The sequence below is a fragment of the Rattus norvegicus genome, chromosome 10, assembly GCF_036323735.1.
Source record: "Rattus norvegicus strain BN/NHsdMcwi chromosome 10, GRCr8, whole genome shotgun sequence".
NCBI classification, from domain to species: domain Eukaryota; kingdom Metazoa; phylum Chordata; class Mammalia; order Rodentia; family Muridae; genus Rattus; species Rattus norvegicus.
The window spans coordinates 44,539,515-44,565,365 of NC_086028.1; the positions used below are offsets into that span (position 1 = coordinate 44,539,515).

A 25,851-nucleotide genomic window follows, 5' to 3' on the forward strand; every position below is an offset into this window, starting at 1 on the left:
AAAAAGAGTTCTAAAGAGCTCTTGACCCCAGCCATCTTGCTATCTCTCTTTCCCCATCCCTGCAGTCCTGCCTGTGTGGTCTAAAACCTTTGTTCTAGGGAGGCATCCTGCCTGTCCTGGAACACACCCTGTAGACAAGGCTAGCCTCAAATTCAGAGATCTGACTGCATTTGCCTCCCGAGTGCTGGGATTAAAGGCGTGCACCACCACTGTTCCACATGTTATCAATATTTTTTAAAGGCACTGAAGGCCAGGCATGGTGTCACATATCTTAAACCCCAGCACCCCAAAGCAGAAACAGGCAGATCTCTGAGTTCTAGACCAGCCTGGTCTACATAGCGAGTTTCAGGACAGACAGGGCTACATAGAGAAACCCTGTCTCAAAAACAAAAGCGAAAACAAACACCCTGCCCCCCAAACCATTTATTCATATAGTGTGTGCATATATAAACGTGCACATGCATGTCAGAACGTGACAGACAGGACAACTTGCATGGGGCGTTTGTTCTTCTACTTTGTGGACGTGGAACCTGGACTCAGGTTGTCAGCCTTGAAGGTAAGAGCATTTATCTGCTGTGCAGTCTTGCAGGACCCATATTTTTAATTTCCAAGAGCTCTTATTTTTCACCCACTTAAAAAAAATGATATATTGTTCCAGTGTCACAGGCACAACCTTTGATCTTTCTGGGGATACTGATAGTTTTTGTCAAGTTTTCACACACAAATTATTTGATTTTTTTTAAAATAGAAGTTGGGTGGGGTTTTTTGTTTGTTTGTATGTTTTTGTCTTTGGTTGGTTTGTTTTGTTTTGCTATTTGTTTGTGTTTAGACAAGGTCTCACTATATAGCCCAAGCTGGCCTCAAAGTCACAATACAGCCCAGACTCAAATTTATAATCCTCCTGCCTGCCTCAGGTCCCCAAGTGCTGGGATTGCCAGGGCCTGAACCATCACTCCCAGTCAAACTGTTGTTTTGTGTTTGTTTTATTGCATGCTTTCTGGGAATTCTGTTTTGTTTTGGTTTTGGCAGAGGTGGAGACAACATTTCTCTATGTAGCCTTGGCTGTCCTGGAACTCTCCAGGCTGGCCTTGAACTCAGAAAACCACTAGCCTCTGCCTCTGAAGTGCTAAGATTAAAGAACTGCACCAATACACCCCACACCCCACATTGCTTTCTGGAAATTCCTGAAGGCGGGAGTGTGTAGTCACTCCAACACACGCACTGTAATGTGATCTAACTGCCCTGTCATGGGAACCCCCTCCGTTCATTCTGAGAGCTGGGTTTTCCAGACAGAATATCCTGTCTGTTGTCTGAAGGACAGGAGCCTTCGAGCTCGTTGGGCTTTAGGAAGAGGGCAAAGGTCTGAAGTTCCTTATGTGTGGAAGGTAGTTTTACTGTGACAGTTTGCTTGACATCTCCAAATGTCTGCTACATCTAAGGACAGGTGTGCCTGGCTACAGGAGCTGAGCAGAGAAGCCAGCAGATGTGAAGTCCTTTATTTTTGAGACTAGACCTTATGTACAAGGCTGGCTTCAAACCTGTAGTGAAGCTGACTTTGAACTTCCGATCCTCCTGCCCTGCCTCTGCTGTGTGTCAGGATCACAGGCCTGTGCCACCACACCAAGTTTAAATGCTTTTAGTTTTGTTTTTGTTTTTTTTTTTTCCGGAGCTGGGGACCGAACCCAGGGCCTTGCGCTTCCTAGGCAAACGCTCTACCACTGAGCTAAATCCCCAACCCCTTAAAATGCTTTTAAAATACACTGTGAGGAAGTCTCTCTGTTTTCACCCCCACAGTCACCTCTGTTTCTCACGATACCTGACGATAGGCATTCCTGGGCGTGCAAGGTTCCTCTCCAGTCCATGACTCAGTTCTTTGCTCTGTTATGCCTCCGAGTACTACCTATCTGGACACTCATCCTCAGAGAAAGGAAGCAGGGCTCTCTGGGTGAAGGAGGCTAAGCATATAGAAGATGAGCCACTGAGGTGAAACATTGTCTATGCAAGGAAGTTCAGACCCTCATCTTCTCCTGAAATCCCAGTGTCAGCCCCTGGGATCCAGGTATAGCCCAGCCAGAGGAAGGGAACCTTCAACTGTGCTGTTAGCATGGTTCCCTTTTCTATTTCCAGATTCTCATGATAATATCTCCCTCTCCCTCTCTCTACCTCCCTCCCTCCCCCCGCTCCTGTGTGTGTCTGTGTGTCTTTGTCTCTCTGTGTGTGTGTCTGTGTGTCTTTGTCTCTGTCTGTCGCTGTCTGTCTCTCTCTCTCTCTGTCTCTGTCTCTGTCTCTCTCTCTCTCTCTCTGCGCGTGCATGTGTGGGTGTGTATGTGTATCTGTCGTCTGTCTTTCTCTTCCCCTACCCCCTGTTTCAATAGCCTGTATCAATCATCTCTATCCCGCTATCCCTCTATCTCAGGTCAATCTGTATCTACCGTACGTATCCACCCTCCATCCCTCTGCTTCTCCCTTCATGTCTCGTTCTCTCATGATTATCTCTTCATCGAAGAGTCCTCAGAGACTACATGCTCTGCAGCTGCCTCCCTTCCCCGTCTACTTCCAGGAACCCTAAGTCCACAGGTGAGCATGGCATCCTCTGGGAAAACACTGGACACTTGCGGTCACAATGTCCCTTGATAGAAGACAAGCAGAGCAGCCTGGTCACCAAGAGCAGCACCCCCCCACCCCTTGTCCTGCCCCACTGGAAACCCCAGTGAAAAAGCAGCCCCTGCTCTGAGCCCTGGGGTTCTGTGCACATACCTGTCGCCCAGCCTCATTGTTGTGACGGTTCATGGCAGAGCGGGCATCCGGCCGGTTCTCCCTGGCATCGGCAAACTCCCGAGAGACCATTCCTCCAAATTCAATGTCCTCACTACAGCCACCCCACTTCCAGCCCTCGCCTGGGGAGCCCTGCAAGCGGCTGCTGCACCCACAGATGGCAGCTGATCCCTCTGCACAGGACCGGGTCACTGCGAAGGCCACTCCAGCGGAAGCGATGGCATGGACAAAGGCTGACTCCCGGGTGGCTGCAGAGGAAGGAGATAGGAGGACAGGTGAGGAGGGACTGCAGGCCAAAAGGCAGGAATCCAAAAACCAGGGTGGAGAAAGGAGAACTCAGGACTCACAGGGTCTCACCACTGCGGTTCTGAGGATCTTTTGTGAAGAAAATTGGCCCAAATGACAAGTGTTTTTCCTAGGTGTGTGTGTGCATGTGTGCATGTGTGTGTGCCTGTGTGTATTGTTGTTGTGGTTGAGGTAAGAAATCATTATAGAGCTCTAGCTGGCCTGGAATGCTCTATGTATACCAGGCTGGCCTCGAACTCACAAACATAAGCCTGCCTCTACCTTCTGAGAGATTAAAGGCATCATCACCATGCCCAGCCCTATGCGCTTCTTCCCCCAGTAGTTTCAGGTCTTACACTGAGTTGGGTTTTGTGTGTAGGAGATAGGGGGGTCTAAATTTGTTCTTCCCTACATCGATATAGATATCCAATTTCCCAGCACCACTCTCCAGAGAGACTTTTTTCCTCGAATGCATGTTCACACCTTGTGCTGAAAAGCAATTGGGCGTATATGTGTGGATTTAGGTCTAGACCGCTGTTCCGAGTCATCGGCTTGTGTGTGTTGCTTTATGCCAGCGCTGTATAAACTTTGTTACAATAGTTCTGTAGTGTGCACAATGAAATATTAAGTAATCATGAATAAGGACAAGACCCTGTCACTTGCAGCAAGACTGACAGACCCAGAGGACATAAGTGAAGGAGCCAGGCCCAGAAGGAAAAGCACTTCGTGTTCTTATTCAGGTGTGGAATCGAACAGCATTCGTTTCCTAGCAGGAAGTAGAATGAGTTAGTTACAGATGTCAGGCCTGGGAAGACAGTGGTGGAAAGATGACCAGTGGGTCCGGATTTTAGTTAAAGGGTACGCTGTGCACTGAACAGTCATGTGAGGATAGTGCACAAGAATGTTCTCAGTGGACATGCTAAGAACCCTGATTGGATCATTTTAAAAATGTAATCCTATACTGAAATATTGCACAGCACCTTAAAAAAAAAAACACCTACAGTTATGTCAATAGAAATAGGGCTTGGGGATGTAGCTCAGTTGGTAGTCCTATGTTCTCACCCCTGGCACCACGTCAACTTGGTCTAATTGAATCTGACAGAGCTTCAGATTCATCTTTAGCCTGAGACAGCTCAAGGCTAGCCTGTGCTACATGACATCCCATCTCAGAACAAAAGGAAAATTAGATCTTTAACACTATAAACAAACATTTAAAATAAACAATTAAAAGTAACAAAGGATTTTTTAAATCAAAACTTATGTTACACATCTGTAATACCCACATGTGGAAAACTTGAGGCAGCAGGATTGCTTTGAGTTCAAGTCCAACTAGGATAGCTATTCTTGGTTGCCAACTTGACTATATCTGGAATTAATTAAAGCGGAACCTGCTGGGTACACTGATGAAGGGTTTGTTTATTTGTTTTTGTTTTGAGTCAGGGGTTCTCTGTGTAGCCCTGATTGTCTTTAAACTCAGAGATCTGTCTGCCTCTGCCTCCTAAGTGCTTGGATTAAAGGCACGTGTCACCAGTGTCTGGCTTTGTTGTTGTTTTGTTTTGTTTTGTTTTGTTTTGTTTTGTTTTGTTTTGTTTTAAAACAGAGCCTCTTTACATAGCCTTGGCTTTCCTGCATTCACTACATAGACTAAGCTACCTCAGGACACTCATCGAGGTGCCTGCCTCTGTCTCTGGAGTGATAGGATCATTGGTGTGGGAAACCACGCCCTGGGAGGGATTTTTCTTGATGGATCATTGGAGATTAGAAAACTCACCCTAAATCTGAATCACACCTCCTGGTGGCAGCCTAGACAGAAGCCACGGAAGCAAGCTTATGCTTTTGGCCTGCTTGCCCTCACTCTCACTGGTGAGTGTATTCCTTCACTGATTTTAGAGCCCATTTCTTGGGATTCCAGATACTGAGGACCAGTTAAGACATCCAGTCTATGAACAATATTGGATTCTTGAGCTTTCTGTTCAAAAACAGTCAATGTTGTATGAGCCAGGCCACAGCCTGTAAGCCACTCTACTAAATCCCTTTATATAGAGAGATTCACTCTATCACTTCTGTTTTCCTAGAGAATCCTGAGTAATGCACTAGGGTCCCAGAAGTACCCAGCCCACTGCTCAGGGCCACCAGTTGGGGTGCAGTGCAAACCAACAGGGTGCTATCTATCTCATGTAAACATGGGGATCAGTCAGAGAGTGAGGCTTAGTAAGGTGAGGAGAGCGGCAGCGCACAGGAGGTGGATGGAAGGGAAGTGTCCATCATGAGAGGGACAGTAAGGAATCCCCTTACCAGAGGCTTCAGTTACCTACGACTTACCAGAGCTAGAAAACATTAGATGGGACATTTGTGGTCCTAGAGAGATGGCTCATGAAAAGCTGCTTGCCTAGCTAGCATCTGTGAGGCCCTTATGTCGGTCCCCAGCACCGCATACACCAGGAAAGTTCTAGAAATACTGAGTTTTTAAACTGCATGTTGTTCTGAGTCATGTGGTGAAGTTCCATGCTGTCCTCTGCTGCTCTTTTCAGACCTAACTAACCCTATGTGTAGAGTATCCGTGTTACATGTAGAACTCACAAGATTGTCTCAGGAGCTGCCTGGGAATTGCACAGTGGCAATGTCACAATGCTTGTGACCAAGTCGTTTTTGTTTTTACCTAATGGTGGTTCTGAAATCAAGAGAGGTGACGCTGGCAATCTGGATGTGCACAGGAACACTGCAGAATCAAAGGAAGTTCTTGACTTAACACAAGGAAAGAGAAATCACATGCTGAAGTTGCAAAGGCTGGGGGACAAATCTACAAGTAGGAGAGGGAGAGGAGGATCAGGAGGAACAGGAGGAGGAACAGGAGAAGGAGGGGTAGGAGTGGGAGGAGGAGCAGGAGGAGGAGGAGAGAGGAAATTCATACTAGTTTTGCTATCAGTCAGCTGCAAAAACATATTGACCTAGGGCTCACAAAACTTACCAATGAGAGAGACCACATAATTCACCACCAGTGTACTGTAACTTCATTTTGGAGACTGGTCTTGAAATCTGACTGTGCCTAACTTATATCTGATACTTGATCACAGGTCTGCATATACATGAGAAACAACAGTCTAGACTTTGGTATTCCCTCTGACTGGAGCCATCCACTTTAGGGCTGGGCCAGGAGCCTCAGATTGAGAGAGCAGATCACATGGATGGATCTCGAAATGATAATACTGACTACAAATGGCAGCAAGCAAACAATCAAGAGATGAATATACCCATTTTTATATATACGCAAAAACTTCACTATCAACTTGTCCGTTGATGAACTAGGTTAACTCCAATTCTATGCTATGGCGAATAAAGCAGCAAGATACATGGAGACACAAATATCCTTGTGATAGAGAATGGAGTTCTCGGGCTATATGTCCGGGAGTGAATTAGTCATGTGGTAGTTCCGTTTTTCTTTTCTTTTCTTCTCTTTTTTCTTTTTCTTTCTTTTTCTTTTTTTTTTTTTTGAGAATCCCCAAACATTTCTATAATGGTTGTATTAATTTACACCCCCCACCAATTGTGAATAGGAGTTTCTTACCGAGAGAAGACACGCCCTCCTCTACTGGACACCAGATAGAGGTGTGCCAAGTTCTTGCTGTATGATAAACAGGGTGTTTTGAGCAAGATGGATATGAATCTGACATGTTGACTAGCAGAGATCTTACATACCTAGCTAGAAACCATTCCAGGCAGAGAGCGAGCCTCACAGGCACACAGAGCTATACACAGGATTTCTTGGGCCAGAGGACCCTCTTGGGATTAGGAGACTTTTCATAAAAAGTTGCAGCCCCTTCAACCCCTCCTGCACACATGCTCTCTGCACGTCCACAAGCCATGTCTAAGAGGTTAAACTCTTGGGACTCTGTGTGTCCCAAAGCCCAGATAGGGAGAGAGGAACTGTAAACAAGTACACACACACTCAGATCCACCCACAAAGCTCAGTGTGCGTCCACACGCAGGATCAAAGAACACACATCTACTCTCATCCTGGGAATACAGCACAAGCTGAGGTTATGTCTAGCTGGCTGGCAAAGGCCTCACGGAGCCCTTGACCTTCTCTATGGACTTGCACCTTTCTCTGGATGGCTTTCTGCAGACTCCAGCTGTTCTGCCCCATCCTGGAGCACTGCCAGAGCTTGGATACCTTCCGCAGGCATTTAGGAGTCCAGCTACTTCTCACTCTGAACACTAGAAGATGGACAAGGAACTAGCAGAACCAGAGAAGCTCTCAATGGAACTGCCACCCAGCATCCCGTTGCCTCCACTGGCCGTGCACACAGCCGCCCACTGCAGGCCCAGCTCCGTGCTCAGAGCCAGTATGAGATACAGCCTTCCTAAAGTTAAAGATTTCCCACCGCCAGCCCGGCTCTCCTCTTCTCAGCCACTCACTGGCCTCTGGTCGCACTCAGCCTTTATTTTTCCCCTGGGACGTTTCTCTCTGCAGCATGGCAGCCGAGGTCCTGGGCACCTCCAGCTCCCTTAAATGCCAGCTATGTCTATTCCTTAGGAGTAGTCTGACGGAATCCATTTCTGGTCCAGATCCTCCCCCACTGGTGGAGCTGCAACTTGTCCACTGTTTATTTCCATTCCAGAGCACAGGCTACCCCTTTGATTCCTGTGGTATCAGGGGAAAAGGTCAGTAGACCCCAGGTGAGACTCTAACACGTTCTGTGTTCTTGAATAGAACCAGAAGGGACACTCCACTCTTTCCCAGAGCTCTTGAAAAGGCCTTCACCCTGTTTTTCTTTCCTAATACAAATGTTCAGTCCACTTGACAGCGTGTCCTACTGTCTAGTGAGGAGGATAGGCCGGGAGCAGCCTTGGAGGAGACACCCACACCAGCACCACCCACCTACTCTCCTGCCCTTTGTTTTGCAAAGCTCCTAGCCTCATTTTTTTCTCTTTCTTTCTTTCTAAGGCTGGGACTTCAGCGCAAGCACCCGGAGCTTACTGTGGAGCCTATAATGACCTCGAACTCCACCAAGTGTTAAAATTACAGCTGCCTGTTACCACACCTAGCTTTATGTAGTGTCGGAAATGAAACCTGAAGATTTGTCCGGCCCTTATTTTATCTTAGAAGGGGCCAAGCCACTCCTCCTGGTGCCCCTAAGGCTCTAGCCCTCTCAATCTCCCTGCATAGAACCTGAGTGTGGGGCCGTAGGCCTTGGGCTACCCCCTCCTGGGTGAGACTGAAAGTCCTACTTCCCTGCCTACACCCTCACATTCCAAGCCTCAAGACTGCCTTGGGTTACCTTATCCAGCTCAAGTGTCACCCTAGTGCCCCTCCCCCACCCTTCTCGGCTCTAAAAGATAAGGACCTAACACTCTAGGCCTTGCCCTTGCCCTACCCAGAACAAGGGCTTCAGGCTCACTGCTTATCAAGACACAAGCAAATAGCCTGGAGCTGGTAGACACACTTGAGGGGAAGGGTACTCAGGAGAAGGGGTGAGCAACACAGAACTCGAAGTGGACAAGAGTTCATTCTTGCCCAGCTCTGTCACCAGGGGGCTGGAAAGTCCTCCCCTTCTGTTGAACCTCAGTTTCCTCTACTGTCAAATGGGGAGGTGGAGCTCCTGATCATGTCAGGGCAGGGCAAGCTCTGGAGTTGACTTTCAGGGAAGAAATAAAGACCAGAAGCTTCTACAAATAGGTCCAGAAACTCCATTTGAGAAGCCAGGGGAGGAGCTGTAGGCTGCAAACCCACAGGCCAGATGATTGTGAAATGGAACATTTTGGTAAAAGAAGGCTGATGGCAATCTGCAGCCAAAGGTTTTAAGCAGTTCCCACCACCCCCCTCCACCTCCCAAGACATCACCATCACACACTATGCAAGGAGTAGAGTTAACATTCCTAGCAGGGAATAGATAGCATCCACCTCCCAAGAAAGATTGTATCATCTTCAAGGTTTTCTTGCTAAAAATGTATAGTCTCTACTTAAAGGTTTGGAGGCAGCTGGTAAAGCCAGATCAAGGTCCTTCTACCAAATGATGATGATTTTGGCAGCAAAAAAGGGGAAGATGGATGTGTCAAGCAAGGTACAAGGAGGCACAAAGACCTTGGTCATGCAAGTCAGGTAGGCATTCATGATCCACCATGATCTTGATGGCTATAGTATGACCGTGTACCACAGCAGTGTTCAAGGCTGTGGGGATGGGGGCATGAGATTTCCACACCGTTTCTCAATGCTTCTCTATACTCAGGATAGTTAATAGTAATGGAGAGCTTATCTGCAGGATACCCAGAAAGAAAAAAAAAAAAAAAAAAGGCTCCAGAATGTTCAGGTTGGCATCCTATGATGGCAGGGATCTCAATCCAGCAAGACTGGGTCTACCCAGGGATCCGAGGCAATACTCGTGGTTCTCATACTTTCAAGGATCACGGTTTCTCAGGGAGGAAACCGAACCATCGTCCCATCGTCCCCTTTGCAGAGAGTGACTGGGAATGGGGCACACCACAGTAAAGTTTTCTGCCACAAGCAACTCCTGTCAGTTTCTGTTGACTTAGCCGAGATGGCCGGCATAAGGGTGAGGGCTTCCAAGAGCACACCTCACTCCAGAAAATAAGTGAAGCAAACCTTTCAAATGGCTGTTAGTTGTCAAATGAGGAGGGGGTGGGTGCCTTTGGGCTCCTGAGCCCAGGACTCTTACAGGAAGTGCTGCTAAACTGGGGGAGACATCTAAGAGCAGAACTAAGATGAGCTTGGGGGGGGGGCTGGAGACCCCAAGACTGCCTATTTATCAGGTACAGGTAAAGATGAAGAAAAGAAACTACCGGAAGTTGTTCTATAAAAGAAACAAATTCCAAAAAGGTATCATGGTGCAGGCCTGTAACTTCAGCACCAGGGAGACTCAGCGGGAGGATCTGAATTGAGGCCAGTGTCTCTTCACTCAGATCCTGAATTGAGGTGAGGAGCAAAGTCTCCCTGCAGAAACAATCCCAGAAACTGGCCTTGCTGTTGTCTCACTGGGTTTAAGTAAAGTATCAGTACCTGGGCTTCCTTCCTTTCCCTTCACCCATTTCACTACTTATCACCCATCCATCCTCCTCCAAATACCACCCATTCAATTATCTGTCTACTATCCATCTATCATGTACTCATTATCCACCTACTACCGTTTATCATCCACCCACCCACCTGTCCATCCATCCATCCATCATCTGTCCAGAATATGAGAGTCCGTAATGAGGCAGGCACTAGGCTCAGAACTAGAAAGGAGGTGAGTCATGTGCAAGGTGTGTACTCTCGAGAACCAGGTACTAGCTGAGCATAGTGGTACATTCTTAATTCCAGCAGGTGGGAGGTAAAAAGCAACAGGATCAGTTTGAAGGAGAGAGAGAGAGAGAGAGAGAGAGAGAGAGAGAGAGAGAGAGAGAGAGAGAGAAAGGGAGAGAGAGAGAGAGCGCTCATGAGCTCATGCGCCCGTGTTCGTTCATTGAAATCGCCTACTGTTGAGTCTATGTTAATCTGTGCCTTTAAATCCAGTAGTACACGTTCAGGATTGGATGCCGTGTGTGTGTGTTTATTTAGGACCCCCTGTCCCTGTTGAAGCTATCCTGCACATGGCTAGAAGCAGGGAATCCCAGCAGTCAGAGGGTTCACCCTTACCTAGGACAGCACATTACATCCACCACCCACTGGAGACCACAGAAGGCTTAGGGTTGGCAGCCTGGGCTGAGTTTGTCAGGCAACCTCCTCCAGATGGTCCCTGTCCCCTCAATTTCCAGACTCTAACTGGGAGATCACTCTCCGACCACTGGTGGGAAGAAGGCCCAACTGGCCAGAGCCTGCGGGTCAAGGAGCATCACCTCACTTGGGAGCGTCACTCTCCTGTCACGCTGAGGAAAGAAAGACAAACCATCTATCCCGTTCCCATCCTGATGTCTGAAAGTGCTTCCAGAACACATTCAGTGGGTGGGCACCCCTTCCCCCACCCGTGTTCAGCACAGCAGGCTGAGGGCAGACAGGAGAATCGGTGCAGCCCCAGCTGGTAGCTTGCAGCCCAGGCCCCGCCCTGGCGCCTCCCCTCCAAGGCTGCCCACCGTCCCTCCTTCCCCAGGCCCTTTTCCTGGCCTCGAGGAGCCGGGCGGCCCGGAGGGGGTGTCGCGGTGGCATTTGGTAATCACACGGAGGCACAAAAGGCCCCGGAGCCACCTGAGAGCGGAATGCGCCGGTGCCCCACCGTGGCCGCGGCCCCTGACACCGCCCGGGCCCGCGCGGCCGGGCGCCTGGCTGACCTGCTGGGGCTGATGAATCCGGCTTTGTGCGACACTGTCACGCCGCGTTAGCCCCACAATGGCCAGCGATATTTTATATGAATTTCCCCCTGGCCGGTGATTAGGCGATCGCCGGCCAGTCATAGCAACCTGGAAGTATGCGCTGCCCGCCGCGCCGTCGGGCGCGAGGGGAAATCCTCTTTCAGACGCTTTAATTCAACACCCCGAAGGGCGTGTGAATCGCCAACAGCATTTTCACTTTTCCCTTGTGCTTAATCTTGTCGTCTTCGCAGGGACATTGTGCTCCGAGCCGAGCACAGTGGGATATCAGCCGGGGTCCCCCCTCCCACAGCGGAGAGTTAATGATATACCGGAGAGGCCCCCGGAGCCAGGGGATCCCCCACCCCCAACGCATCGTAAATGGTAACACTTTCGGATGGGGGGGGTCAGGGGTCGCAACCTGGATTTGGGGACTCTGCTTCCCTAAAAAGCTGCCCTTTCTGTCCCTCCGGAACCCTAGGCTCTGGCTGTCTCGCAGGCTGGCCCCATTGGAGATGGTCCTTCCATAGGCCGAGCGAGCGCACAGAGAGGTGGAGGACCACCCCCTGAGGAGCCACGAAGCTGAGGCCAGTCATCAGGAAGGGGTTTTGCCTGGGGGAGGGGAAGAGGCCAAGCTGTTGTTCCCTGCCCAGAAGCCAAGTAGAGCTAGGAGTAAATTGGAAAAAAAGTTCCTCGGTGGGTTAACCAAGGGCAGGGGTCTAACTATTCAGCAGATACTAGGAGTCTGATGTTAATAAGCGACCATCTCTGCCACCAGTTGTGACTCCAGAGGTCTTGAGGACCCAACAAAGTCCAGCCACTGCATGCTGACAGTATGCATGCTGACAGTATGGCTAGCCTGGGCGTATGTCACAGGAGGGAGGGATGGGCCACACCCAACACAAGGGAAGAAGCTCTGCCCAGGCCAGCAAGGTTCAAATAAAGACTTCACAGTGAATAAGGGTTGCCTGTACAAGCCTCGAGCCCCCGGGAGCCCCTCAGGACCTGGAGAGACCACCCCCAGATGGGGTGGCGTGTTGCAAGAGTAGTAGATGATGATCTTCCCTCATATGGAAGCCTTAGGAGCTTGAGGACGCCCAGGCATAGCCACCCAAGTGTGCAGGCAGGTAAAGACCCCAGTTTCCACAGCTGTGGGCTCCAGACCATGTCCTTTTACGTCTTACTGCAAATGTCTTACTCAGCCAAAAGAAAGCTGTCTTCCCACTAGGCCACATGGTGTTTATGAGCCTACTTCCTGGACTCTGGGTCCCCCATGTCCTGGGAGCCTCCCACTAGTCTCCTAGCCTGACTAGCTGTTTTATTGACCTTCAATCTGGGACCCCTGCCTCTGGCCAGGCTGGCCTTGCAACCACCTCACCCATTTCATCTTGCCAGAGGTCATTACAGGAGAATCATCTAGTGCCTGCCTCCAAGTGTCTGAGGCTCCCCCTAAGGGACATAAACTGTCCATAATCATCCTGTACTCAAAAATCTTCAAATGCTTTCTGATCCAAGGGTAGTAGATGGGTAGCTCCCTGCTACCTTTGGGTGCAAGAGCAGAGAGCCCTCTAAGACCCAGCTCAGCATCCAGGGACTGGAGCTTCTTCAAGCTCACGGTAGCAGCCTGGGTTTCAGGCTAGGCTGACACAGGGTAGATGGTACTGGGATTAGATATGAGCACACACTAGTGCTATATACACAGGTACCCATTCACACATGCATGGTCAATGCATTTACATATGCACACACATGCGTACCATGTACAGGGTCACACCCACAGAGACGGTCAGACATCCACATGTGTATATATAATGCACCTGAGCACACATATAAGTACCTTTGTGTGTAACTCCCATTCACACATGTATACATGAATACTCAATACCCATGAATGCACACACAGGTGCACAAATGTGTATGTGCACTGACACATCTGCACACATTTATACATAGCACATGTATTCATATATCCACACACATACCCACGTAAGGCACATCCACACAAATGCACACTAAAATATGCCCTTCCACAGACACACATGCAGACAACACACACACATTCACATGCACACAAACACATTCATATTCACAAGCGCACAGGCCCACTGAAGACATTCATGCACGCGTGCATATATAGAACACATGCACACACATTTTTATATAACACATGGCTGCACAAGCTCACATACATGCATACATGCATGCAAGGGGCTGGCTCTTTTCCTCCCAGCTGGCTGGTAGATGTTAAATTCTGTTCAACAGAGGCCACCTCGGCAGGGGTGGCCAGGCACCCCTGCGGTCCTTGCCACAAAGCCTAGGGTAACCTTTGACATGATTAGGGTTGCCCTGACCCTAATCCAATCAGATTGATTACTTCGAGGCCAGTGGGCAGCAGGGGGTGGGGGGCACAAGGGCTTCTGGAGCCAGCCCTTCTGGGGGCACACAGAGGGCTCCTTCCTCCCCTGGCCACCAGAAGAGAAGGAGAACAAGAACTGAGGAGGGGGACATGAACAGGAGGAGAACGGGGCTGTCTGGGAGTGGAGAGGACAGAGTGAAGAAGGGACCAGCAAACTGAGAGGCCTAAGACATGTTAGCAGGGAGGGCAGTGCAGAGGTGCAGGCTGCTGTCTGGCAGGAAATCCTCTGGCACTGTCAGGGGAAAGTGAATGGGATCCTGAGGCTAGACAGCTTAGGCTCTCTCTGTCCCGCAGGTGGCTTCTAGGAGGCAAGGGTGTAGGCAGAGGAATGTGGGCAGGCACAGCCCTCAGCCCCGAGGCTGATGAGGATGGCTCTGCTCTCTAGGGCAGGACCTGTGGTAGCTGCTTGTCCCTAAACAGCCTGTTTGTCCAAGAGCATCCTGGGAGACCCTCAACATTCTGCAGCTCCTCTAACCTCACACCAAAATATGTGATGGGGCACTAGCCTCAGGCACAGCTGTTCTCTCTCCTCCTCCCCTGTCCCTCAGGCTCCAGCAGGCTCTCACCATGCCAGAAACATACTGCCGAGCCCCACTGCTTTCCCCTGCTCCTTCTTTTCCTCTCACCCCTGGGCTCCCCACGACCATACTACTGTCTGCCTGGAGAGTTTGGAGCCCAGGCTCATGAGCTCCCGTTTTGCCTCAGTTTCCTGACTTGTAAATTAGATGCACCACAATACTGGCCATAAGTAAGCCTTAGAATTCTCAAACAGCTCTAGGGGACTAGTCTATGCATGCCTAAAGAAAGAGAGGAAAGGAGAAAGTCCCCCAAGAGCTAGCCCAAGTGCCACTTCCCCAGGGAAGCCCTCCAAGATACTCCCCAGGCACCAGCACCTTGTCTTTGAGTCACCGGACACATTCACAGTGCAAAATGCATGTGCTAGAGCACACCGGGGTGCTGGCAGAGTGCCGACTGCATGCACATAGGCTGTGTGCATCTGCAGTGTGGGATGAGTACTTGTTATCATATATACATACATCCACTGGAGAGTCTCCCATGTCCCGGCTCTGGGTCTGGGCAATTTCGGAACCTCTCTAGAATGTGCTTATCCCCAGAGAATTTGTTCTAGAAATCAAGAAGGGGTGCTGCTGCTAGCTACAGCATGTGAAACTCTGCTCGCCTCCAGTTATGTTTTCCATGAAACTTAAGAAAGGAAGATGAATGGGTGGCAGTAGGATTTTATTGAGTTGGGGCAGTCAATAAGAACCCAGGCAACAGAGTAAAATGCTATCTCTAAGCAAACAAATAAATAAAATGAAATTGAGTTGCATGCTCATGAATTTGGAGATTTTTTTTTTTTTTTGAGACAAGGTTTCACTATATAGCCCTGGCTGGCCTGGAATTTGCTATATAGACCAGACTGTTCTCGAACTCACAAAGATCCACCTGTTTCTGTCTCCAACGTACTGGGATTAAAGATGTATACAACTAGGTCCCATCTAAAAAAAACCTTTTGATAATAGATTGTCCTAAAAACTTTGGCATAATTCCAAAAGATCAAAAAGAATGGATTATTTAAAACAAACTTCTCTCAGGGCTGGAAAGATGACTTAGCCAGTAAGAGTGTGTATTGCTCTTATAGAGGATCCAACACCTACATGGCATTTCATGACCATCTGTGATTCCAGCTCCAGGGGATCACACTCACATACATGCTCACACATGTGCACACATGTGTGTGTGAAAAGGTAAATTAAAAAAAATGCTAACTTTAAGGGCTAGAGAGATGGCTCAGCCACTAAGAGCACTGGCTGCTCTTCCAGAGGCCCAAAGTTCTATTCCCAGCACCCACATGGTGGCTCACTACCATCTTCAACTCTAGCTCCAGGGACTCGACGCCCTTTTCTGGCGGCTGTGGGCAGTGCATGACTGTGGCGCACAGATGTAAACGCAGGCAAAACACCCATATGCATAAAATAAAAACAAATAAAAATAATTTAAAAAATCCTTTATCTACTTACATATGAATAAAGGTTTCTTGCTCCGGAATCTACAAAAGTAAAAACTTGGGTTGGGGATTTAGCTCAGTGGTAGAGCGCTTGCCTAGGAAGCGCAAGGCCCTGGGTTCGGTCCCCAGCTCCGAAAAAAAGAACAAAAAAAAAAAAAAAAAAAAGTAAAAACTTGGATAGACCCACAGCTTTCACTGTCTACAGTAAAAGCTAGAAAGCAGTCACTCTAAGGTTAGAAGAGTATGGATGCTCGCCCTGGACATCAAGGAAAGGAGTCAAGAGCATCCAGAGTGGGAGGAAGAGGAGAAATCATCGTGCGTGCAGAGCAGCTCAAGGAATCAATAGCAGACAACACCCTGTCAGAGCCCATGAACGGCGTCAGCCAGGTCACGCTGGCCAACTGTACTGCACCCCAGTTCAATAGATCTCTGCCTCCTACAGCAAACAATCCAAACACAATATAAAACAGAAATAAACCAATGATGAGCTGGGAGCCTGGTGCACTCCTTTAACCCCAGCACCTGGATGATAGAGGCAGGTGGATCTCTGTGAGTTAGAAGCCAGCCTGGTCTACATAGTAAGACAAGCAAGGTGGGGGCTAAGAGAGGGTTAGCCCTGAAGAGGGGCTTGTTGCTCCCTGAGAGGATCCAGGTTCAGTTCCCAGCACCCACATGGCAGTTCACAACTATCTGTAACTCCAGTTCAGGGGATCTGACACCTTCTTCTGACCTCCTTGGCACCAGGCATGCATGCGGTGTCCCAAAACACTCAGGGACATAAAATTAATTGATTTTTAAGAAGAGAAGAAAGAGAAGAAGGTCATAGTAGATGAAGATGGAAGAAATGCTTGGGAACAATTTAGAAAACAATGTAGAGGGGCTGGGGGTTTAGCTCAGTGGTAGAGCGCTTGCCTAGCAAGCGGAAGGCCCTGGGTTCGGTCCCCAGCTCCGAAAAATAGAAAAAAGAAAAAAAAAAAAAAAAGAAGAAAACAATGTAGAAGACTTAGAGATGGACGCCACCAAGTGTCACTGAAGCAGTAGGGCTATGAAGATAGCCTATGTTCATGGATCAGGAAACAGCACTGCTAGTTTGACATATTCCTCCTCTTCCTCCTCCGCCTCCTCTTCTTCCTTCCTCCTCCTCCCCCTCTCCCCTTCCACATCTTCTCCCTCTCCCTCCCCCCTCTTCCTCTTCCTCTCCCTCCCCCTCCTTCCCCCTCCCCTCCTCTTCCTCTTCCTCCCTCTCCCCCTCCTTCCTTTCCTCCTCTTCTTCCTCCCCCTCTCTTCCTCCCCCTCCTTCCCCTCTCCCCCTCCTTCTCCTCCTCCCCTTCCTCCTCTTCCTCCTCCTCCTTCCACACAACCCCTAAGATCCCCAAGCTTTTATACAAGTGGGAGCTGGAGAGATGGTTTAGGAGTTGAGAGCACTGACTGCTCCTCCAGAGGACTCGGGTTCAGTTTCTAACACCACATGGCAGCTCACCACTGTCTGTAACTCTAGTTCCAGCATATCCAGTGCTCTCTTTTGATCTCTGTGGGCACCAAGAACACACGTGATACACATACACACATGTAGGCAAATATACTCATACACACAAAAAAAAAGTCCAAAAAGAGGACATTACCAGTGGATTCTGATACGCATATGGAATAAAAACAACCTTAAATACCAAACAATGTTGAGTTTAAAAAAACACACAACAAAGCCATAGACAGGAGAACTGTGTGGCACTGCTATGACAATGCTCAGAGACCAGTGGAATGGAGCAGACAGCACACACACACACACACACACACACACACACACACACACACTCGTGCGCGCGGGCGCACACACACACATCAGTGCAAACATACAGAGCCAGTTGACTTTCAGTGAGTGAGCGAAGGCCATTCAGTGGGGGAACAATACTCTTTGTAACAAATGGTGTTTGAATAACTGCATTTCAACACAATAAAGAATGAAGCTAGAGCTGGGTGGTAGTGGTACATGTTTTAAATCCTAGCGCGTGGGAGGCAGAGGCAGGAGGATCTCTTTAAGTCTAAGTCCAGCCTGGTCTACATGGTGAGTTCCAGGACAGCCAAGACTTCACAGAGAAACTTTATTTTGAAAAAAACAAACAAAAAGAAAGAAAGAAAAAAGAAAGAAAGAAATCAAAATTAAAAAAAGAAAAAATAGGGCTGGAGAGATGGCTCAGAGGTTAAAAGCACTGAATGCTCTTCCAGAGGTCCTGAGTTCAATTCCCAGCAACCACATGGTGGTTCACAACCATCTGTAATGGGATACAATGGCCTCTTCTGGTGTGTGGATGGCTATAGTGTACTTGTATAAAAATATATAAATTAATTAAAAAAAGGAAAAAAAAAGAAAAAATATGAAGTTGGATCCTATTCTCACACCATAAGTAAAAATAACTTCAAAAACTACATCAAATAGTTCTGGGGAAATGGGTCAGTGGTTAAAACACTGGCTGATCTCCCAGAGCACATACATGGGTTCAATTTTCATCATCCACATGGCAACAACTGTATATAACCCCAGCCCCAGGGGATCTTCTGGCCTCTGTGTACAGCAGGCACATGGTACATAAACATACACGGATGCAAACACTCACACACATAAAATAAAACTATTAAAAACTAAAACAAAATCATAGATCTAGATGTCAGATTTAAGGTTTTAAGACTCTGCCTTTTAAAAAGAAAAATGTAGAATCGCTGTGAGCCCTGACTGGCCTGGAAGTCACCATGTAGACCAGGCTGTTCTTAAATTTTAGAAATCAGGCCTCTGGCTGCAACAACCACATGTGCCACATCTGGCTTGAAGACGTAAGACTCTGAGGAAAACAGAAAATGCGAGCTTCTCCAGCTGGTGTGGTGGCACACGCCTTTAATCCCGCACTCCAGAGGCAGAGGCAGGTGGATCTCTGTAAGTTCGAGGACAGCCTGTTCTAAAAAGGTAGTTCTAGGATAGCCAGGGCTACACAGAAAAGCCCTGTCTTGGAAGGCGTGGGGTGGGGGAGCAAACATCTGTGATTTTGGGTTCAGCCAGGTTTTCTTAGAGCTCAAAAGCCAACGAAAGAGTTGGGGTTTGTCATCAAAGTTAAAGACTCTTGTAGGAGGATGGGTCAGCAGTTGATAGACAGCATGGGCTGCTCTTACAGAGGACCCAAGTCCAGTTTCCAGCAGCCACACTGGACAGCTCCAACTGCCAGTCTCTCCGGCTCAGCGGGGTCTGAACCCTGTTTAGCCTCCAAGGGCACCTTCACCCAGGTACACAAAACCATACACAGGCAAACGTGCTACACACTAAAAAATTTTTTTAATCTTAAAAAAATAAATAAATAAGAAATTTAAATGTCTGCATGTTTTGTCTCCGGGTTGTGGAGGTTAGTAGAAGACAGTGTGGAATTCCCTGAGACTGAAGTCTCTTGGAGGTTGCAAACTTCCACTCGGGTGCTGGAAATTGAACTCGAGTCAACCTGAGTTCAATCCCTGGGATCCACACGGTAGGAGGAGAGAACTGAGACATAGACACAGGCGCGCGCGCGCGCGCGCGCACACACACACACACACACACACACACACACACACACACACTAAATCTATGATTAAGAAAAACACAAATAATCGAAACTCAAACCAAGTAGAAATAACCCTATTAAAATGAATAGAAGAACTGAACAAAAAAATTTTTTTATGAAAGACACACATAAATGGTAAATTCAAGAAGAGATGCTCGCACCCACGAAGGCAGCAGTGAGAGAATAACAAGAGGTCCTGGTGGGGTTGGGGATTTAGCTCAGTGGTAGAGCGCTTGCCTAGGAAGTGCAAGGCCCTGGGTTCGGTCCCCAGCTCCGGAAAAAAAAAAAAAAAAAAAAAGAGGTCCTGGTGAAGAGGAGAAACTGAGCCCTACCCCCTCTGTCAGCATGACAGAATATAAGTTTGCCCTTCCTTGATGCTAAAACATAGTTGGTGGTCATGGGGTGCCCTCCATGCTCCTCGAGAGACTCGCTTTGGCATTATGAGGGTGGTAGTATGTGTGCCACTCCCACAGACTCCCACCGTGGAGGCGGATGTATTAGTTATAATTGCTGTGATAAAACACCCGACAGAAATCATGTTTGGCCCATTTCAGTCTATCACAGAGAGGCAGGAGGATGGAGGGTCTCTGTCTGAGGTAATGGGAGCCGGGCTTCTTCACTGCAGCACAGACAACAAGCAGGAAACCTTCCAACCCCAGCCTCTCGGGATCTCAGCTTCTAAAGGCTCCACAACCTTCGGAATAAGGTCCCAAGCTGGGAACCAAGTATTCAAGGCATGAGCCTGTGGAGGATACTCCAGATTCCAACCACGAGGTATCAGGAAACATTGGACATCTCTCCTCGCCCACTCAACAGACATCCTCTATCACCTGCTGTGGCTTCAAGTAGGACAGCTTTCTTCTCTGGAGGGGCAAGATACAAAAAACCCATGCTGGGCTTGGAGTCCCCTGGGTGTAGTACACCTCTCCTGCCTGGGCCCTGTGGCCGTGACAAAGCAGAAGAGAACCAGGTAAGAAGCAGTTATTCTGCACACACTGAATGTCCACACGTGTACATTCCATACACACACACGTGCACGTGCTCTGAGGCCCAGATACCGCTGTGTGCAGCCACACGCACACACACAGATTCACGTGTGAGTGCAGCCCCACACTGAATGCGCCTGTGCACGTACACACAATAACCGCACACACCGTTAACGCTTTGAAATGCAGTGTTGTCCGGGAAGGACTGTTGAGGTGACTGGAACCTGAGCTTGGGACTAATGAGCAAACGTGACAGAGTCACGATCTAATGGTGTTATTAAGGGACAGGGAAGAAGAGGGATACGTGGCTAAGGACATGCCCTAGAAAGGTGTCTTTCATCCCTGGCTCCTCCTTCCTGTGGCTTTCTCTACTTTCCGGTTCCAGAGAAGGAAGAAGTCCTTTGTCACATATTCCAGCCACCTCCTGACTGCCTTGCCTGAGGCAATGGAGCCAACTAACGGTGGGCTGAACCCCCTGAAACCAAGAACCAAAAATCAATCTTCCCTCTTTAAATCGTTAGTATCAGGTACAGTGTCATAGCAAAAAACAAAACACAAACACAGACGGACAAGAACAAAACAACAGAATGCACATGTGCTGCTTATATGTAGTCATGTGGGAAGACATGCGTGCACACTAGCATTTACTGCTGCATGTGCACACATCACATTCCTGTGAAGACACAGGATGGGCTACACATGCGCATACTATAAGCTGTGCTTGGTAAACCATACCAGCCTGGGGACCATGCCCTCTCCTGTACACAGCTGTGCTATTCCTGTGGGAGCAACTGTGTGTAATTAGCCCGACTCACAGCTCTCAGGTTGCAAGCTGCAATTACTTTCCCATTTTATAGATAGGGACGCTGACACCCCTGGAAGTGAGCTGATGGATGTCACCCAGGAAAGAAAATCAATGGTGGGTCATGACGTTGGGTGTGAAAGGGGGTCAGAGGAACCATAGGGTCAGGGCTGGTGGCATGATGTCATTATATGAGGTGAAGACCTGGCTTGAGAATGGAGGCTGACGGGACTGGGTGGAGCCACGCTGACGGGATTACTGGAGGTGAAAGAGGGCAGGGGCAGACTTCCACCCCAAAGGCTCAGGCTGCATTGACCTCACTGGAAAGAAGAATGTAAACACCTCCAAGGTCACAGGGAGACCACTGCAGGAGCCCAGCCTCAGCCTCTCCACAACTCTGTTCTCCTTGGGGACAGTTCAGTGGCCATGCTTCCAAGACAGACTTGCAAAGCCACAGGTGCTGTTGCATTCTGTACCTCAAGTGTGAGAGCATCTAGCAGGTGCACAGGGATAGACATGGGGGTCAAGAGTGTGTTTTGACCTCTGCAGCAAACACCAAAGCCGGGTGACTCAGGAAACAAAGATATTCACTGCTTATAGTTTTGGCCTACTCTCCACTTTGGTCCCACTGGGAACTGATGTCCTGGGCAGCAGAATTAGGTCAGGTCAAAATATATTCTATATGTGTATGAAGATGTCTTCATAAGACCCAACACAATAAATATAGGCCAATAAAAGAAATGAAATCCACAGGCGGCATCATCCTTTACATATAAAATTCTTTTTTTGACATATGAAATTTAAGGTACACACACACACACACACACACACACACACACACACACACACACCCCATGATATGGAATAGTATTCAGCCATCAAAAGGAGTGAAGCATTGATGTGTATGGCAACGTAGATAAACTTTGTAAACCTCACACTCAGTGAAAGGAGCCAGCTACAAAGGGCCACAGAGTGCATAATTACACAGAGAGGAAATGTCCAGTATAAGAAAACCACAGGGGTAGGAAGCAAACCAGTGGTTGCCAGGGGCACCATGTAATGGGCTTGGGGTTTCCTTTTGAGAGGATGAGAATATTTTGGAATTAGGAGTGGTGGTGTCGCAATTCTGTGGGTGTGCTAAGTGTGCTGGGATTGTATGTTCTAAAGTGATTTAAATTATATGATTTTTTCCCCTTCTTGTTCTTTCAAGGCATGAAAGCTTTCATTTGGTGTGTGTTCTCCTTCAGTCTCCCCCTCTCCCCGTCCCTCTTCCACCTTTGTCTCTCTTCTCTCTCTCTGTCTCTCTGTCTCTCTGATTCTGCCTCCTCTATCTCTGTCTCCCTCTCTGTCTCTGCCCTGGGTCCCAGAAACTCCAGAAAGAAGCCTTTGCCCCACTTCAGAGCCTCTCTAGCATCTGGTGCTGAGCCAGCCTCCTGTGGACCTCCCTGTGGATGGGAAGCAGAGCCAGCCCAGCCCTTGACCCCCGGCAGCAGGAGGTCAACACATGGTAATTACTGCCTTAACCACTACACTTTAGGATAATTTGCTCTTAGCCAGCAGCTAACTAACACCTAGCCCTCCTGCTGTTCTCTCCTTTCCAAACCAGCCCAGGGGTGCTTCCACTTCCCCAACATCCAAGCTCTCCCACCCTGTGGGTTTCTGGTTCCCTTTCCCCCCCTCCTTTCTTCTCCAAAGCCTTCCATTGGTCAGGAGGAGGAAGCCCAGCCAGGTGGAGTTTGGAAGGCCTTATGCTGCCCATATAGAGATGACCCTAACCACCCAGGGTACCTTTGTCCAGAACGGGGCCAAAGATGGCCAGGCTGTTGCTGACAGTGGTGCAGTTCCAACGCCGGCCTCGGAACTGGTGCTGGCACTCTTGGATGCCCGCCTTGACACCCTCGGCCACACTGGGCATGATCTCCACGTAGTTCCTGCAGAAGCGCAGCTGCTTGGGCACCAGACCCGGGATGCTGGCACAGAGAATGGGCTGAGTGCTCAGTGAGGAGTACTGGGGTCCCACAGCCAAGGACCTGGTGGGAAGAAAAGGAGGTGTGTGAGACCATCTTTGGAAACAGACAGACTCTGAGCTATGTGCATATGCTTGGCCTGAAGCTGCATCTTCCAGGAAGGGCACCTAGAGGTGGGATGTTGTAGACCAGGGACCCAGGATGTAGATCACATGTCAAGCTGTCACGACTCACTGTGCGTGCGAAGAATCAGACCTGCATTCCTGCTCTGTACAGGTTCAGGGAACCTCAGCCTGTGGCTCGGGCCTCGGAAGGCATTGGAGGATACAGATACTGATGGAGATAGGATGAGGATGGCTGCTGAGGTGTCTCAGTGGATCCCAGCCAGCTCTGGTGTGGGGGAGGGGAAGAAAGCAAATGACTGCTAAAAAGTGTGAGGAGGGGATGGGGAGAAAGGTGTTGGTCAAGTGCCTGCCAGGTAAGTGTGAGGACCTGAGCTAGGATACTTAGCACCCATGTAAAAATCAGGTTGGCCTATGTCTGGGGCCATAGCACTGAGGGTGAGGTGGGAAGCAGAGGCAGCCAGGCTAGCCAGGGAGTTCTGGGTTCAGTGACAGACCCTGTACCAAAAATCAAAGTGGGGAGTGACAGAAGATATCCAACAATAACTTGTGGCCTGCAAATGTCCACTGTGTGCATGCACACACAACACATGCTCACACATGTGCACACAGCAGATATTTAGATCTTTTGTATAACATAGCATGGTATTTGCACATAGCCTACACACCCTTCTGTCCATGTCAAACCTAGATGACAAGGATCCTAAGACAGTAGAGCGCCACACTACACTGCAGGGAAAGCTGACACAGGAAGCCCACACATGATCAGTACACATGCAGCAACCTTCCCAAATGTAGCCTAGACTGGCTTCAAACTCGCTATGTAGCTAATTCTGACCTTAAACTTCTGATCCTCTGGCTGGAATTACAGACATGAGCCACTGGGCCTGGCTCCCAACATCTATTTCTCCTCTTTCCTTTCTTTGAGACAAGGTCTTGTTGTGTGCATCACTGGCTGACCTCACTGTGTAGTCTTAGCATCCAGAGTGTGCAGGTCTGTGCTGCCATATACAGCTTTTCTAAACACTTGATTTTCAGAGGCTAAATCTGTGACTGTAGACCCTTCACGTACAGAGAGTTGACTGTACAAATTTGAATCTTGATTCATTTCTATATTGAGATAAGGTCACATGTAGCTCAAGATGACCTTGAACTGTTGGTCATTTTGCTTCCATACCTCTGGCACTGGGATCACAGGTGCACACCACCACAGCTTCAGATATTGGGGGTGTGGGGGCGGGGAAGAGGTGTCAAACCCAGGACTTCATGCACATTGGAAAAGCACTCATCACTGGTCTTTGGGGTTTTTTGTTTGTTTGTTTGATTGGTTGGTTTTTGCTTTTTAGGTTTTTTGAGACAGGGTTTCACTGTGTAGCCCTGGCTGTCCTAGAACTCACTCTGTAGACCAGGCTGGCCTCGAACTCAGAGATCTGCCTGCCTCTGCCTCCTGAGTGCTGAGATTAAAGCCGTGAGCCACCATACCTACCTATTATTATTGCTTTTTGAAACACTCATCTTTAGGTCTCATGTAGCTGAGGCTAGCCTGGGATTAGACATGTAGTTAGTCCAGGCTAGAACTTAATGATCCTCAGACTACTACTGCTGAGATTATAGGCATCACCACAGCCATCTTTTTTTGAATCACATCTTTAAAAAAAAGACTGGGTGGGTCCCTTTTGCTTGTTCATTTTGTGTTTTGTTTTGATTTTCAACAGGATTTCATTGCATGCTGTTGACTACCTTAGAACTCGCTCTGTAGACCAGGCTGGCCTGGAACTTGCAGAGATCCACCTGCCTCTGCCTCCCAAACGCTGGGACTAAAGGTGTGACTAGGTCCCTCTGGGGACTGTTCAGGAGGGCATTTTCTCATGGCTATGGCTGCTTCAAATGGTGCTCACATCTCATCAAGTACCTCTGGTCACAATCACAGTTTTCAGGTTGCCAGCACATCCATCCTGGGGTCTAGTCCCCATAGAGCTGGGCTCTCCAATTTCCTGAAATACTCAAGAGGCCTGCATCACACATCTCCACGTGCCTGGCCTTAGTGCAGTGTGACGCAGGCCTCTTGAGTATCCCTGTGTGCACGCCGTGACAGGGCCTGCTCTTTGCTCCTTCACCCTCCCTCAGCTATGAGTAAGGCCTGGGGGACGACTGGGTAGGTTTCTTCCGTGCACACCTACCCATGATAGGACCCATGTTCATAAGGCCAGCCCTGTGCAGGCTGGGGACTGCTTCTACTCTCAGTAGTTGTGGGTCTTTCCTCTCCAGGCCCCTGACCTCCATGGTTAGTCTGCTCATAGACGCCCTCTTCCCTGCTGCCTTCAGTAGCAATCAGTACATTCCTCTCTCGGTGCAGACCACCATGACTGTCTGTGTGTTCCTGATGGAACTGGATGGGCCACATGGGCACTTGTGAGTATGAGGAGAGGAGACACTTGGCAGGATGACAAAATCACTGTCCAAGGTCCTGGCCTGAGGGCCGAGACATGAACATACTGAGTGGTCTGGGATCTGTGATCCTTGCCCTCAAGGATGGCAGAGAGGATGGGCTGGCCAGGTGCCCAGAACAGAGAGGAAGAGAGTAGACCAAGGTGGAAAGCCACTGCTGTACCCTGTCACCATGTTACTT

The 25,851-nt window shown here is 48.8% G+C and overlaps 1 protein-coding gene across 1 annotated transcript in view; it reads right to left on the bottom strand.

The window, feature by feature from the left end:
- Wnt3a (Wnt family member 3A) overlaps window positions 1-25,851 on the bottom strand; it is a 44,186-nt gene that overhangs the window by 5,781 nt on the left and 12,554 nt on the right. The window contains exons 2-3 of the mRNA NM_001414349.1: window positions 22,922-23,163; window positions 2,758-3,023 (exon numbers count right to left, since the gene is read on the bottom strand). Coding sequence (NP_001401278.1) covers window positions 2,758-3,023; window positions 22,922-23,163 — 508 coding nt within the window. The remainder of the gene's footprint in view (window positions 1-2,757; window positions 3,024-22,921; window positions 23,164-25,851) is intronic.